General features: G+C 40.0%; 1 protein-coding gene across 1 annotated transcript in view; it reads left to right on the forward strand.

The window, feature by feature from the left end:
- LOC131433810 (probable cyclin-dependent serine/threonine-protein kinase DDB_G0292550) overlaps window positions 1-6,719 on the forward strand; it is a gene marked incomplete at its 5' end in the record, with an annotated part of 48,201 nt that extends 41,482 nt beyond the window's left edge. The window contains one exon of the mRNA XM_058600413.1: window positions 6,595-6,719. Within this exon, the coding sequence (XP_058456396.1) occupies window positions 6,595-6,719 (125 nt within the window). The remainder of the gene's footprint in view (window positions 1-6,594) is intronic.
- Window positions 6,720-16,120: the final 9,401 nt, after the last annotated feature.

Here is a 16,120-nt window from a genome sequence, read left to right on the forward strand (position 1 = left end):
TTGCGTCGCTTCCATCCCGCATCCACCATGAATAGCAGTGTGGCTGTTTGAGTACAGTATAAAAATATTCTCATTGTCCTTCTCATATCCAAAGATGTAGCATTCAAACATTATAACATTAAATTGAGTTATCTACTTGATCTTAAACAACTCGCACATGTAATCACTTTCAAATACGAATTTAGAGACTCTGAAGACCGAACGTTTTACAGGGAAGTCTTCTACAACACAGGGAACGTGAATTAGGAATCCGGCAATAAGGTATCTCAGATCATTTGTTTTTTCGCCTAATTGGGACAATGAACGATTATTTCGCTTCTGACCATAGATAGAACCAGCATCTCTTCAGTAAATTTTTAGTTCTTGTGTAAACTTATAATTTACGATCATTTGATGCAGAATTAGTTCTGTGACTCAAAATTATGAAGATTTAGTTAGTCGGGTTCTTTAGAAAAGTGTATTAAAGTTTCAAGATCTATTAGATGATTGATAAAATACTTCTCATAGCATCTAGCGTTAGTGAGAATATGAAGTTTTAAGCATTTATAACTAATAATAAGAATTGTTTTGAAGAGGTTCTTGGACACAGTTTGTGGACTACTTAGGAATATACAAATTAAACATATATTTTCTTGGTGGTTCCTCTAAGCCACTAAAGTATTATTAAGAATTAGCTCTAGGTTCTGAAATCTGAGACATTCAATATTCGATGTTCGAACTTCATTAACAATGAATTTTTCCATACTGTTGGATATAAAGTTGTGAACATTTTCCAAACGGGTTTGGCGAGTAGATTATTTTCGCCATCCAGGTCCCCGATTTCTGGAATGAACTTCGCAACGTCGTATGATTACAAATATCGAAACATTTTTTAAAACTGAACGCAAAAATTGTTACAGGATCGGATACTTAACGTATCTAGAAGAAAATAGATGACGTCAAATATATTTCTCATATCAAATTAAGAAATAAACTACTTCTACGGCAGACGATCAACGAGATGGGAATGCCAAAGCCACTATTCAGACTGACCTGCTTCAGACAAACGTGGTACCGATGATCGCCAATTTATCTAATGCCTCACAGACGTGTGGTTTTACACCAATATTCTCGTGGTTAAAAAGAAAGAGCATTATTTGCGTAAAAGTTGAACAAATGTTGAAAAAATCGTTTCTTCGCGGTTATGGTTGCGGTCAACTGCAGGATCTCGGCAGGATGTCAAAGCATTTTTGTAATAGGCAACAAAGGATTGAAGGAATAATTCTTCCATTGAAACTTAACATTGTATTTTTGTGCTGCCATTTGAAATTTGCTCAATTTCAATGGATTCACTAAGTTGTTGATATTATTATTTTCATTTTTTGAGTTTCGAAAAACTTTTGCCTTTAAACAGCAAAATGATAACACAATGTGATATTAATTTAAAATTTGATGAGTCGATATCATATTAGGATTTCAATCTGATGTTGCTATCATAATCAAATATCAATTTGTTCTAATTTTGATGTTAGACTTTACTCGGGTTGCCCATCTCTAGTGTGGTGTTTACAATTCTGTGGAATTATTCCTTCCTCGTGCTGCGTTCCTGAGCGTCTTTAATTATGTAACACAGCTGAAATAAGAGCAATGGAAAACGGGTAGTCAAATGTTGATAAATTATTGAAAACTGTTGAAAAGTTTGCAGAGATAGCTAACAATTCGGACTATACTACGGGGGTTTCATTGATGTTAAAGCACTATTCCTTACAATAATTACATTCATTTTGTTTCAAGAACATCTTTCTTGCAGTGATCTTGATAATGTTACTTTAGATGGTCCATAGAGACAAAATTCTCTACTTTGCGAAATGGTAGTCAGAACAAATTGGCTCAAATGGCACGTTCCCCTTGATATTTGGAGATTTGTGCCTGTGAATTGAATATCACGGGCAAACGGGATTATCACAGGTTTGTGTGCCGTTCGACCTCGCTTTTACTCGATTGGACCCAAAGAGCAAAACAAACTATGTTTGAGTGAACCGGGCAAACAAGTGGATCACAGGTTTGCATGCGAAAGGCCGCCGTATTCGATGGCTGGTCGGCAGTCAACTCGGGCTCGGGCCAACACCATTTCTTTTGATACACTATTTCTTTCTGCTACCAACTTTCCCACAATTCAACCTTCTGTCGTGTTCGGCCATCGGTAGTAGACGACCATACGTTGTATTCGTCGTTTAGTTATATTCGACCTTTTGTCGTATTCGCCTTCTTGGTATCTCGACTACTCAGTACTTAGACCTTTTTTACATTCCACCTTCAGTTTCACTCGACCTTTTGATACATTCGACGATTTGTAGCTCATTTTTCTACATGTTTCGTCACCTCCTCCTTAAGCAATTTCAGATGAAATTCAGTAGAAAAAGTACAGCTGGGTAATGTCAGAGACATAACTGGATGTCGTGAATCCGAATAAAACTGACACTCTTCAGTTTTTGCAATGACTGAGCGTAAACGTATATTAGAGAAGCCAAACGAATGAAAAACTAACAGAAAAGATGATTTATTGGAAAAAGATACGCTCAGAGAAGGACTCGAACCTGCGTTCTTATGTATGTATAACCAGTATATTTTTTTCTGATAAAATAATGGTACTTCTGAAAAGAACCTTTTATGAAGGCATTCAGTTGGATACCACTGACTTCCGTCATCTATTTCCAGGCTGACCTGTTGTCCGTGGGTGCAATACTGATATGTGTTCTCTCAGATGGGCCAAATTGTATAATTCTCTAAGATATTAAACACTGATTGGATAAACATGATTTTAAACACTGTTGCGAATTAAGCTCTGTGAAAATTGCAAAATGACTAATCAAATTTTTCTTAGTTTTGCACTACACTGCTAATTTTATTTTTAGATTCCCAAAGAAGCAATCTTTATAGTTCTTTAGGTAACATTTAGAGCCATTAGAACGGCTGATTTTATATAATGTTGTCCACTTTTCGTTTTCTTTCTCTCTAATGCAAACGACCAGAAGCTCTGTTGCATGAAGCTTTGCGAATCAACCGCAACACATCCGCTCGCAGTGCCAAATGATGCCAAACTGGTTTTATGCGTCTCCTCGCCCTTTTAAGGTGCGCTCTTCGATGCTACTGTTTGAATGCGTCTTCTCGCCCCGACGTCTGCTTCCATCCAACGCACAAGAAGAAATGATCGACTTTCGACCACGGTTCCCCTTTAATAACGTTCATTTGAAGATATGTGCCTGACTATTTCAATTTCCACGAATACTGATAACCAGTAAAGGCTGCAACTTGAACATTTGACGTTTTATTTGTGAAAAAGTGCCTTTTCTCTGAATCATCGATCTAGACTCAGTCTCATGCGTCCCGGTAAAATAGGACCGTAACTATGATCAAACTAATTTCATATTCTCCAATCAATCAATTATCTAGTTCGTCCGTGGAAGTGATTGAGCTCTAATAAAAAGGTACCAACGAATTGTTATTCAAGATTCATCACCCAAGACATTATAAGTAATGCAAAATTAAATATAGTCGTTATTCAAAACACGAACCTCCTAACTAGCAGACTAGAAGTGTACGCGACAGGTGACTTTGTCCACTTTAAAAACTGCTTTGTTGGTGTCATCCAGTACATTCGTCATCATCGCTAACGGTTGTTGTGACAAGCATTAATAACTGTTGAATGTTAATGCCGCTTCTGAAACTAAACCGAACGTGACGGTGCGAGACAGAACAAACGAAACGGCACCTACTTCGAATTCAACCCGGTTCATACACTTCAGTAAGCCGAACACAAAAGCCAGCAACAGGAACAATTCTTACCTCCATTTCGCCAATTGTTACCCCACAAGAGAACGTAGAACAGCGTGTTGTTTTTTTTTTATTTCTCATCCCAAAGGCTTTCTAACACTTTTCCACTTTTCATCGCGCTTCACGCCAGGATGGCTTTAAGGGTTGAAAATCACACCTGCTACTGCGGCCGACGCCCCACACCCAGAGTTGTCAAAGGTGCGGCGAAGTCATGGGGATGTGGGAGCCCATTCATTCGCTGCCTATCCTTGCCCAGTAGGTATGTGTACCAGCATTCAGTACGATTAAGAGTTTCGGCTGGGGAAGGGTTCTCTTCGTGGGCATGCAGACAGGAGTGACAACGGGTTTGCTTTTGTTTGATCCCTGCGAAATCAAAAAGGGTCAGGGTTAAACATGCAAATTGAAGAGCAACCAAAAGTGATTGGATAAGACAACCGTTCCCATCAAGTGGATTAGTAATCGATGGAGCTGAATGAGGTCTGGGAATTTGGAAAATTGAGCTAGCAATCCAAGCATTGGATGCAACACGAGAGAAAAAAAAAACCGACGAAGAAGATTTGATTTGATTTGAGCAAAGTTTTGGTGGAATGACGAGCTATACTTTCTGAGGAAAACTGGAAATTAAACACGAAGTAAATCTTTGCAAGCCAAAATTTCTAAACATAAAACAAATTTGTTTCCCTTCCTCGATGTTGAGTACAGCTAGGTTAGCTGTAAAACGAATCACACGATGTAATTTGGCTTGTAAAATGCAAATGAACTGAGACTGGTACAGAATAACGAAGACAACAGAAACAATTTCCTGTTATTCACTGACGAGTCGAAGACGAAAGATAAAGTACATAAAACGTTATGTACCCTATGCATAAAAAAGTTGTTGTTGTTGTCGTTTATTAGCGGCTTTAACCACGTTTGGGTCGTTCACCGCACTTGAATTAAATATTTACATTTATAATTAAATTAGCTTAACTAATATAGTATAAAACATTTATATATAACAAAGTTATTGATGTTGTAATAAGGTGTGACTTTGCAGCATCTGAGTATCATAAGCTGGGTCCATTGAGTAAGACGGATGTCGAAAGGGGATATCCTCATTTGTTCCATAATGTGTGTAGAGTCATCATAAGCCACGTGAAGACTCAGCATAACCACATAATCGGATTGTGTCAGGTAAGATGGCTTTCGTTGGGCCGCGGAGAACATCCCCGACGCTTGTTTAAAGCGTGGCGGATGGCCCGTGATAGAGTGCTAGAAATGAGAAATTAAAAGAGAAAAAAAAACAGTCGTCTAAGTTAGATTTATAGACTACATACATATTAGTGATGGGCAGAACCGTTCATTAAAAAAAACGGTTCAGCCACTGTAGCACTTCTCCTATGTAGTGACTGAGTGCCAAACAGGTCACAACTTGACAGGACCATTGTAAAGATTAATGTAGTGATGGGCAAAACCGTTCATTTTGAAAGAACCGTGCAGAACTAAACAGTTAATTCAAAGAACTAGTTCTTTCGTTCTTTCGCTAGTTCTTTTGATTTAACTGTTTAGTTCTGAACGGTTCTTTCAAAATGAACGGTTTTGCCCATCACTACATTAATCCTTACAATGGTCCTGTCAAGTTGTGACCTGTTTGGCATTCAGTCACTACATAGGAGAAGTGCTACAGTGGCTGAACGGGTTTTTTAAATTAACGGTTCTGCCCATCACTAATACATATACACGTACATATATATAAAAATTAAACGTACAAGAAATCCCGCAGCTACAAAGCATCGTAAAGATCTGCATCTTTAAGGAAGGATATTAAAACTTACTCGCGGACAGGATCGTTGGAAAGAACATCTCTAATAGATAGTGGAATATTATGTTGACAATGTAGATCTGAATAAAGTTGACAATTAACCAAAATGTGTTCAACGGTGTTTCTAGTGCCACATGTTGAGCAACGCGGGAGATGGGTTTGGGATATGCAATGGGCGTGTGAAGCCTTCGTGTGTCCCACTCTTAAACGTGAGAGAGTTCTCTGTTCGATTCAGGAGTTCCGATCAACCCAACCCAACCTGAACTGTTTCTCCACTACTCAGAAAATTTGTTTGTGATGCATCTTGAGAAGTTTTTTATGATATCCGCAGCCGGGATGTCGTTCATGAAACTGTGCTGTACATTTCGCCCGAGGGCTGCTAAACGGTCGGACTCTTCATTCCCTCGAATTCCTAAGTGGCCCGGTATCCAACAGATGGTGACGAGTGGGTCGCATGAGTTTTCAATTTTTTGTATGAACGGATGGGAAGATTCATCGGACTCTATGGTTTGGAGAACTGACAAAGAGTCGGAAAAAATAACCAACGCAACGTCTTTCGGTCTACGGGACAAAGCTAAACACATGGCAGCTGCTTCAGCCGAAAATACGGAGTATATTGACGGGACACTTAGAGAGATGCCATTTCCGATACCATGAATTCCGATTCCTACTGCATCACCGAGTTTTGATCCATCCGTGAATAGTTTGACGTGATTGGAGAACCGTCGTTTTACGAGTTGGGTATAGGCGGATTGTGCCATGCTGGGGACGGCTCCTGCCTTTAAAGTATTTGACAGTGATATATCAATGTTTTGGGGTCCTATGTACCATGGACGGCGACAGGTGGAAAGCAGGTCTGCCACCTCAGGTAGCGGAGAATCTGCAAATTCGCGGTGTATGGAGTCGACGATTTCATGAAGAACACCACCCTCTCCCTCTGTCTTTCAAAGAAAACTGAGGATTCTCCTTATTACCACTAGGGCAACCGCCCAGCGGAAAGGTAGTAATCCGGCTTCAACACATGCGCTTTCAGCAGGTGTACTGGGTAGGTGGTTTGATGCAAGACGAATTCAACCGTGATATAGTGGGGCTAGTACAACGTTAAGACTGTTTAGGCTGGTGCAAGTTATTTCGATTCCGTAATAGTTTCGGCTAAATATGATCGATTTGCATATGTAGATAGCTAGCTGTATATTGCACTTTGGGTGACGGGAGCATTAGCCCGTACCAATCATTTGCGACTTTCTAGTTTGAGCTTGCGAAGGTGGGGGAGGAATGTCAGCTTTCGATCGAAGGTGATTTGTCGGAGTACGCCCTCTCTCCACATAGTATTGTAGGCCTTTTCGATGTCAAGAGCGGCAATATCAATATGAAGACCATTTCTCATGGCCTGGCCCAAAGTTTCATTCAGTGAACCAAAATATGAACCGGTTCCCATGCCCTGGCGAAAGGCATGCTGTCGCCAATCCAGTAGGTTGCAACCCTCTAAAAAGGTTATTAATCTTCGATTTACCATCCGTTCCATTGTTTTGGCGATGCAGTTCAATAAACTAATAGGGCGGAAATCGTTCACCGTTCTATTTCCTTATGTACGTTTGGGAATTGGGACTTAGATCTCCCGCATTGCAACATATGAGGTGGAGTTTCCTCGTATAAAGGTAGTTCTACCGTCGTTCAATATCATAGCGAGGTTGCTTTCTATGACGTTGACAATTTCATTGCCCCGGCGACTATCCCATTTGGATCCCCATGTTCTGTGATGCGCATTAAAATCTCCCAAGATCAGGAATGGTCCACTAATCATCGCAATCAGTTTGTGTAGTTTATTTCCCAGTAGGTGGGTATTTTTAAAAGGTTCGTGGGGAACTGAGTAACGTTGATTTGGATTACGAGGTGTCTCGTGCTCGGACGAGCGTTGGAGGTCGGGAGGAGACAAGACTACATCAATAAGTTGACCGGGAAGCGGACTGTACTGGGGTATTGTATGTTGAGGGATGGCATTACGAAGCTCGTTCTGATCGCGGCCGTGTGCTATAATGGAGGATTGCTCGGTTGGTGAGTGACGGTGACTCAACGGGACCTGATTGGTATGAATCGGCCCCGTGCCAATATTTGATGACTTTGGATCGAAGATGATATGCTTGGTGGTTTGATATCCATTACCGCTGAGACAGTGGGCGGGGAACTCAAGTCAGACTCGCGATTTGGTCCGTGGTAAAGTTAGATGATTTGGGATCGAAGATGATGTGCTGGGGGGATTTGAGAGTTGCTCTTTTATTACAGTTGAAGCAATGGAATAGAGGGGTACTCTACTCGGACGACTCGGGGTACTCTACTCGGAGGTCGGTTTTGGGCTTGGTTGAAACAGATCCAAGGTTAGGATGCTTCGGTGGTGGGGAGCCTTCGCTACTACTGCTGGCGTTGGAAGGTTCCTGCATGCTGGTTTCTGGATTAATATTTGAAGATTGCAGGGCAAGAATTTGTGCTCGCATTGTGGCAATTTCCTTGGTGGCATTTTCTAGTGCACCCTTAAGGAGTTGGATCACGTTGCTTTCATCACTGGTCGATTTTTTCTCTTTTTCGGTACGGAGTTTCTCGTTTTCCTGCTTCAGTAGAGCAATTATTCTATCCTTCTCCTCAGATTGAGGAATAAGACGATTCTGAACCTGACTGGCGTAAGTTGGACTTTTCTGGTTACTTTTTACGATTGCGCGGGCTTCCGGGAACGAAACATCTTGATCTATTCCAATTTTTGTGATACTTTCCTCTTCCTTATACTTGGCACACTGCCGAGAGCATGTAGCGTGATTTCCGTTGCAGTTTATGCAATGAGGAGGAAGAATACAGGGTATTTCCGGATTTAGTCCGTGGTCCTGGCCGCAATTGAGGCATAATGGTTTACCGGGGCACGAGCGGCTTCCGTGACCGAAACGGCCACACTGGTAGCATATCATGGGTGTCGGAAAGTACGGGCGGACCGCCGTTCGGACCAGACCCACATTGACATTCTCCGGTCGGTGAGAGCCAGCGAAGGATAGGATAAGAAGAGGAGTATTGGTAACATTGCCGTCTTTGCGTTTAGTAATGCGACGGACGCCGCAAATATTTTGGGGCCGAAGCTCCGAAAGTAGCTCTTCGGTTCCCATATTGATCGGCTTTCGTCCGGGAGGCTGAGCCCGAGCCTGACTGCTTCAACGGCGGATCACTGAATGATGCACGTGTTTTTGAACCGGGTGATGAGAAACACTAGAAAAATCACTATATAGTCGAAAAAACTTCCGACGAACAATATTTTTGATGAATGTTCGATTAATTTAATGCACAGATGCTGGAAAAACTGGAAAGGTTATTCACTGCACGAAGCTATATTCGTTGAACAGAATTCGTATGGAGCCGATAAATCGGTTGCTACGAGTGTTCGGTACTAACTGGATAAAAAATTTAACCCCTAAACGACTACTTTATGGTTATTAATATCGAATTTATGGGACACGTTTAGTGTACGGGAACTAGGGGCAAAGTGGGACTAGAGGTAACCCATATTAAATGAAAGTTTCGTAGTATTTCATAGTGCTCTTCTTTGCGCTTCTATAATATCTTATGTATCCGAGCGTGTTTCTTGCGAGTCAGAATGAAAAAATGGCAAAAAATCATCTAATTTCATCTAAAAATAATAGAGTGTGCAGATCATATCAGGTGAAGGCCGTTCCTACAATAGTTGAACTCACTTCACTCTTCTCAGAGATAGGTAATACAAATTGATGAACCAATAAACTTTTTCGTGTTCTTTCAAAAATCGAAGTAAATTAGTCTGAAGAATACCACAATATTATAAAGAGGAACAGAAGTGATACCAGTTCGCTTTCACATGTCATCCAAGTCAGTCGATATAACAAAACCGCTTACGTTCGGGACGGAAGAAATCAAGTACAGTATTGTGTAGTGAATAATAGAACGGTCTCGAGTGAACCAAACGAACAAAAGCTACTGCCGACACGGAAGAATACAATTGTTGTTGACTTCAGTCGGTGCAAATTTCGACCTTCGATACGAGAACTTAAAGGTTTGCTTAAGGAGCAAATGCATCTAGACATTAAACGTGTGCATTTACAAATAATTTTGTTTACATCCAGTTTTCCCTCAAGCGTCATCGATCTTCCCTCAAGCGTCATCGATCCTTATATTCGCAAAACCATGCTCCAATGCGAAGAGATTCTCTCTATCGAAAAAGAAAATTGGAAGAACTTTTTCCCCGGTATTCTAAATGGCGTACATTTGTTACGCATGCGCTTGAAGAGGCCTATACCTTCTTATGTGACATTCGGTCAGGATACAAGAATTTCGTGCAAATCAGATGGCCACATGTCAATATTGCCGAAAAGCTGTTCACTACGGTAAGCCATGTGATAAACTGAACAAGGAGACATCTACACCAAAGGACAACGGTGCTTCCTACACACCAACCCCAAGCAACCCCAGTACACCTGTGACAGCCACCAACAACAATGAAGCATCCCCTTCAACGAAACCATCAGTATCCCCTGTAAAACAAAGTACACCAGCTGCAGTTAACAACTGTAACCAATGTACAACAAGGCGCATCTACAGCAACTCTCAACGAGCGCAAGACCAACGGTTTCCAACAAGCCACAAAGGTGTCAAGCAATCCAGGATTACTCTAATTTTTACAAGTAATCTAGTAATCGGTGGATTACATTAGGAATCAAAAAGTAATCATTAGTAATTCTAAGTAGTCCAGGTAATCTCTTATTTTTTCCCAAATAATCCAAGTAATCAGGAAAAATCTCAAAATTATCTAGTAATCATGAAGTAATCCGTTTTGGCTTTCTCTATAAAAAGGTAACAGAATTGCTGGAAAGCCAAATTTTTGATCGGAGCTTCGGAGACACCCTAATTGAGATGGCTGAGCCGATTTCATTGTTCATTGTTCAAATTTGAAAAGTAAATTGCTATCACTTCCGATTCCGAAAATATAATCTCAGAATAATGATACTTTGAATGACAAGAAAACACACTAGGTGGATTAAGAAGTGTTTTTTGTTTTGTTTTTGGAGCTGTCTTAAAAACAAACGGTCGATACCTTTTTTGTGACGCTAGGTATTGAAAACACAAAACCTGTCCAACTATTAGGTTTTTAAACTTCCAAAATGCACACGATTCACCAATAGTTATTGAATTGAAGATACCTGTTTCTAATATAACTTCGAAGCCTATCAGTAAGTTATTCTGACGACAATACATTCTCATTTTGATCATTTCATGCCCATTTAATTCGATGTAGAAATAGGGTAACAGAGATATTTTGGCACACTTTTGGAATTGTTTTTATTTTAGCCCACTTTGTAAAAATATCCATCAAATGTTGTAATATCTTTGAAAACCCCTTCCGCAATAGGTAATTTAATGTCATTAGTTTCAAATTGATGCAACATGGGTTACTTAACATCGATTAAATCCATAAAGTGTGTTAGGTGGGCCAAAATACCTCTGTTACACTATGACTCGTTTGCGACGATAGAATCGGTAACGGCCAAACTCACATCTACTAGCCAATCATAACAAAACCTGAGGAAATATAGGGCATACCATATACCATGTTTTTCCAACGCATCGTACACTTTTGAATGGATTAGCTTTTAAACTATTTTGAAATTCATACGATCTTCGTTTGTTGTCTCACCAATGCATATTTCGTAATTGGGCAGTTGTTGACAAGAATTAAGAGAAGTCCTGTCAGGAATATAATTTGCAGAAGGCTCAACAAACCTATTGTAATCAACCTAGTGGTGTTTATATATCTTTTTAGTATGATTCATATCTCCGTGAATTTTACTGAAGAACTCTTCGAAAAACGTTCGTTGAATAAAAACAATCTAGTTCATTTGGTTAGAAACTATTATAACCTATTCAATTTGTGAACAGATTAGAGTCAAATTTGGAAGATTGTTTCTATTTTTTTTTAATGAAACTCAAACACGCTTAATTATACAAATCAGGAACCGGATGTTGGATACGAAAAAAAATTCAATAGCAGATTGATAGACCGTAAGACCTTTCATTTGAGTATATTCCCTTACATCGCGATGTTTGAATTCCCGATAATGTCATTTCAAATAAATTTCAATTCATTGAAATCCGTTCAGTCTTACGGCCTCACCTCTCGTATTTCCCGGATTTTTCATATCCACAGTACCGTGCTCAACCAAAATCACTCACCGGTAACAATCATTCGTACCTGCACCGTAATTCTGTTTTTCAACACGTGCACATGCGTGCTCGATGCCAATGAACTCGGTTGAGGTTTCGAATCTGAGCTTCGGTTTTCGTTTCCTTTACCGCGTGCATAAAATCGACCACGGCTTGCTGTGTGCATTGTTCGAATAAGCGGTGTTGTGTTTTCTTCATCGGCACGAGCACATGGTCGTACAGGTGCGCTTTATATGACGGTAATTCGGCTGCTGGAGCTCTTATTTCGATGAAATCAAGGAATTTCGTATGAGATCATGAAACCTTTCGTTTAAACCTAAGTCTTTGAAAATAGTTCTAGCTAATATTTGCAACATTGCTAAAAACCGAAACACCCTATAGTTCCGGAGCCGGAACTACCTAGGCAACAAATTCAGGAATTCCGAATAAAACCGTTACACTTTTCTTTTGAATCTATAAGTTTGTGAAAATCGATTTGGTCATCTAGAAGAAAGGTGAGTGAGAGCCACTTGCAGTTTTTGGCCACTATATCCAATACTCCTAAAATAACGATAAAAGGTGATATTACTCAGTCCTCACAAGTGCCTATCTCATGTCTCCCCGTGTGTCCATGATGACATTTGGTCAATAGAACGGCGTCAACTGGGTGCTATAACCTTATGTATTAGTAGTAAAATAAGAGAGTGCGACATGGCTTTTGTTATCATCAATAATATTATTTCATATTATATTATACGAGGTCTGTTCAAAAAGTACCCGGAATTCTCATTTTTCTAAAAAAATATTTATTTATTCATCTACATCTATATGGTCCCCTTCAAAGTAATCCCCCCTAGATATAATACACTTATGCCAGCGTTTTTTCCAGTCTTCGAAACACCCCTGATAGTCACTTTTTGTAATGCTCTGTAGCACTCTCAGCGATTCTGCCATTATCTCTTCAATCGATGAAAAACGCTGTCCTTTCATGGGTCTCTTCAACTTTGGGAACAGGAAAAAATCACACGGAGCGATATCTGGTGAATAAGGAGGTTGGGGCATGATTTTAAAGTCTTGTTTTGCGTTTGTTTTTTTGATCAAAATTCAGCAGTTTTGGAACGAATTTTGTTGCCACTCGTTTCATGCCCAAAACATTTGAAAAAATATGATGGCATGAGCCAACTGATATGCCAACTTCATTAGCAACTTCTCTAATAGTGATTCGGCGATCATCCATAATCATTTTTTCCACTTTTCCCACATTTTCATCGACTATTGACGTGCTGGGTCGACCGGAGCGTTCGTCGTCTTCAACGTCTTCGCGGCCATCTTGGAAACGCTTATACCACTCGTAAACATTTGTTTTTTTCATAGCAGACTCACCGTAGGCTCTCTGTAACATTTCGCACACTTGGTTACACTTTATTTCATTTTTCACGCAAAATTTAATACAAATTCTTTCACTCTTCAATTCTTCCATTGTTTAAACTAACAAAAATCGCCGAGCTCAAAAAAACACGTCTACACCAGCCGCTACAAGACAGAATGTAAACAATGAATACAGCTGAAAATTTCCCCATACATTAGGGACATATGTACCAACACTATAAAAAAAAAATTGACCACCGGACTCTCCAGACGCGCGCAATTAAAAAATTCCGGGAACTTTTTGAACAGACCTCGTATTTTATTATATTATATTATATTATATTATAATATATTATATTTTATTATACTACATTACATTATGTTATATTTGATTAAATTGTATTATATTATATTATTTTGTATTATATAATATTACCCAAGTAGCAAACATTGTTCTAGTATTGAATTTATGTACTCTTCTCGCAACGATTCTGCATTTGAAAAAGCGCACTTTTCTTGTATGATGTGCAACAAGCTGCTTGTTTCATATGTTTCACAACAGTAATATTTGCTAAGTGGAAACCGGAATTTAAACTGCTCAAATGATCTTGTCGTACAAACCGGATGTGCATCTTGAGTTGGTTTCACAGGTTACTGAGGCGAGTTTGGCCTACAGACCTTCTGAAGAGTGGGGTTGGCTGTTTCAGAGATCCTGCTCTTCAGAATGTAAAAAATACTTGACTGCAAGCAGTTGCGTTCAGTGAAAATTGAAGAAGATAAGACAAAAACTTATTCTTCATCAGACTCATTTCGGGTGACTTTCGCTGGATCTGCTCTTCCCAATTACGTCGTTCTGGGCAAGGTTCGCTTACCTGTACGCTTATTTGTCCCGAGGGTAATGAATTACCAATTGCAACCAGCTGGGTCACACAGCCACCTTCAATGTTACTGATCCTCTCAAGAGTCTGTTGATGACATTGATGCCAACAATTAGAACATTTTTGAAGCAGTTGACTGCAAAATGGTCCCTTCTTTCAGAGATTGTATTCCTTCGGCTAATACATCGAACGAGGTTAAGTATGCAATCACTGTACTACAGTGGAATACCAGAAGTATGCTCTCGAAAATTGATTCATTCAAATTTCGATCGGGCATCGGCAGCTAAGCGATATCATTGAGCTCCATCCCGCACCAACGTTAGTTTTAGGAGACTTCAACTCGCATGGTACGGGATGGGGTTGTCTTCAACCGTGATCTATGATCTTTGCGATAACTTCAATATGACAATTCTTAATACGGGAGAAATGACACGGATCCCTGCACCACCAGCAAGACCAAGTGCGCTGGATTTATCCCTTGGCTCGACGTCAATAAGACTGGATTGCAAGTGGAAGGTGATCCCTGATCCCCACGGTAGCGATCATTTACCTATCGTAATTTCAATCACCTGCGGATTATGACCATCGGAGACAATCAACGTTTCGTATGACCTCACACGAAATATTGATTGGAAAGAAAACGCTAATTCGATGTCTAAGACACTCAAAACAACACAAGAACTTTTTCCAGAGGAAGAGTACATGTTTTTGGCTGGCTTGATTCTCGACTCCGCGATTCATGATCAGACGAAACGTGGTCATGTTCCCCTCCACCGCGGTGGGACAAAGAGTGCTCATCACTGAACGCCGGAAAGATCTTTAGCATTCAAAAAGTTACGAAAATATGGAACACCTGATAATTATCGCAATTACGCGGCTCTAGATTAGCAAATGAAGAACTTAGTTAAAGCAAAGAAACTAGGTTACTGGCGTTAAAGCAAAGAAACCAGGTTACTGTTGATGGATTATCAAAAGAAACATCGATGAACACTCTTTGGAACACAGCCCGACGTATGGGAAACAAAAACACCACGAACAAAAGCGAGGAATATTTGAACCGCTGGATATTCGATTCGCTAAAAAAGTATGTCCTGACTTTGTTCCGTAACAGACGATCATGTGCGTCGCCTCATCAAACAGAAACGAAACACCTGTTTCGATGGTAGAGTTCTCACTTGCGCTCTTGTCGTGTAACAATAAAGCTCCGGGGTTAGACAAAATCAAATTCAACTTGTTGAAAAATTTGCCAGACTCTGCTAAAAGACGCTTATTGAATTTATTTAATAAGCTTATTGAGGATAATATTGTCCCCCATGACTGGAGACAAGTAAGTGTTATCGTAATTAAAAAAAACAGGGAAACCAGCCTCCAATCACTATTCGTATCGGCCGATTGCTATGCTTTCCTGTTTCCGGAAATTGTTCGAAAAAATGATTCTGTTTCGTCTAGACAATTGGGACAATAGCTTACTTTCAGATACACAATTTGGTTTCCGCAGGGGTAAAGGAACGAAAGATTGTCTTGCGTTGCTCTCAACCGAAATTCAAATGGCATTTGCTCATAAATAACAAATGGCATCAGTTTTCTTAGACATCAAGGGGGCTTTTGACTCAGTTTCCATAAACATCCTATCTGAGAAGTTGCGTCAGCATGGTCTTTCACCAATTTTGAATAACTTTTTTTATAATCTATTGTCCGAGAAATACATGTATTTCGCGCATGGTGAATTGTCCACAATACGATTCAGTTACATGGGTCTTCCTCAGGGCTCATACTTAAGCCTCCTATTATACAATTTTTACGTAAACAACATTGATGAATGTATCAACACATCTTGCTCGCTAAGACAACTTGCCGTCGACAGCGTTGTGTCTATTATAGGACCCAAAACTGCCGATCTCCAAGGACCACTGCAAGATACCCTCGACAATTTGTCGACATGGGCTCTTCAAATGGGTATTGATATCTCCACGGAGAAAACTAGGCTGAAACAGAAATGCCAGCAGAGAATAAACTTTCTTCGTACAATAACTGGAACTTGGTGGAGTGCCCA

This window comes from Malaya genurostris, chromosome 3 (assembly GCF_030247185.1).
Source record: "Malaya genurostris strain Urasoe2022 chromosome 3, Malgen_1.1, whole genome shotgun sequence".
Taxonomy (NCBI): Eukaryota; Metazoa; Arthropoda; class Insecta; order Diptera; family Culicidae; genus Malaya; species Malaya genurostris.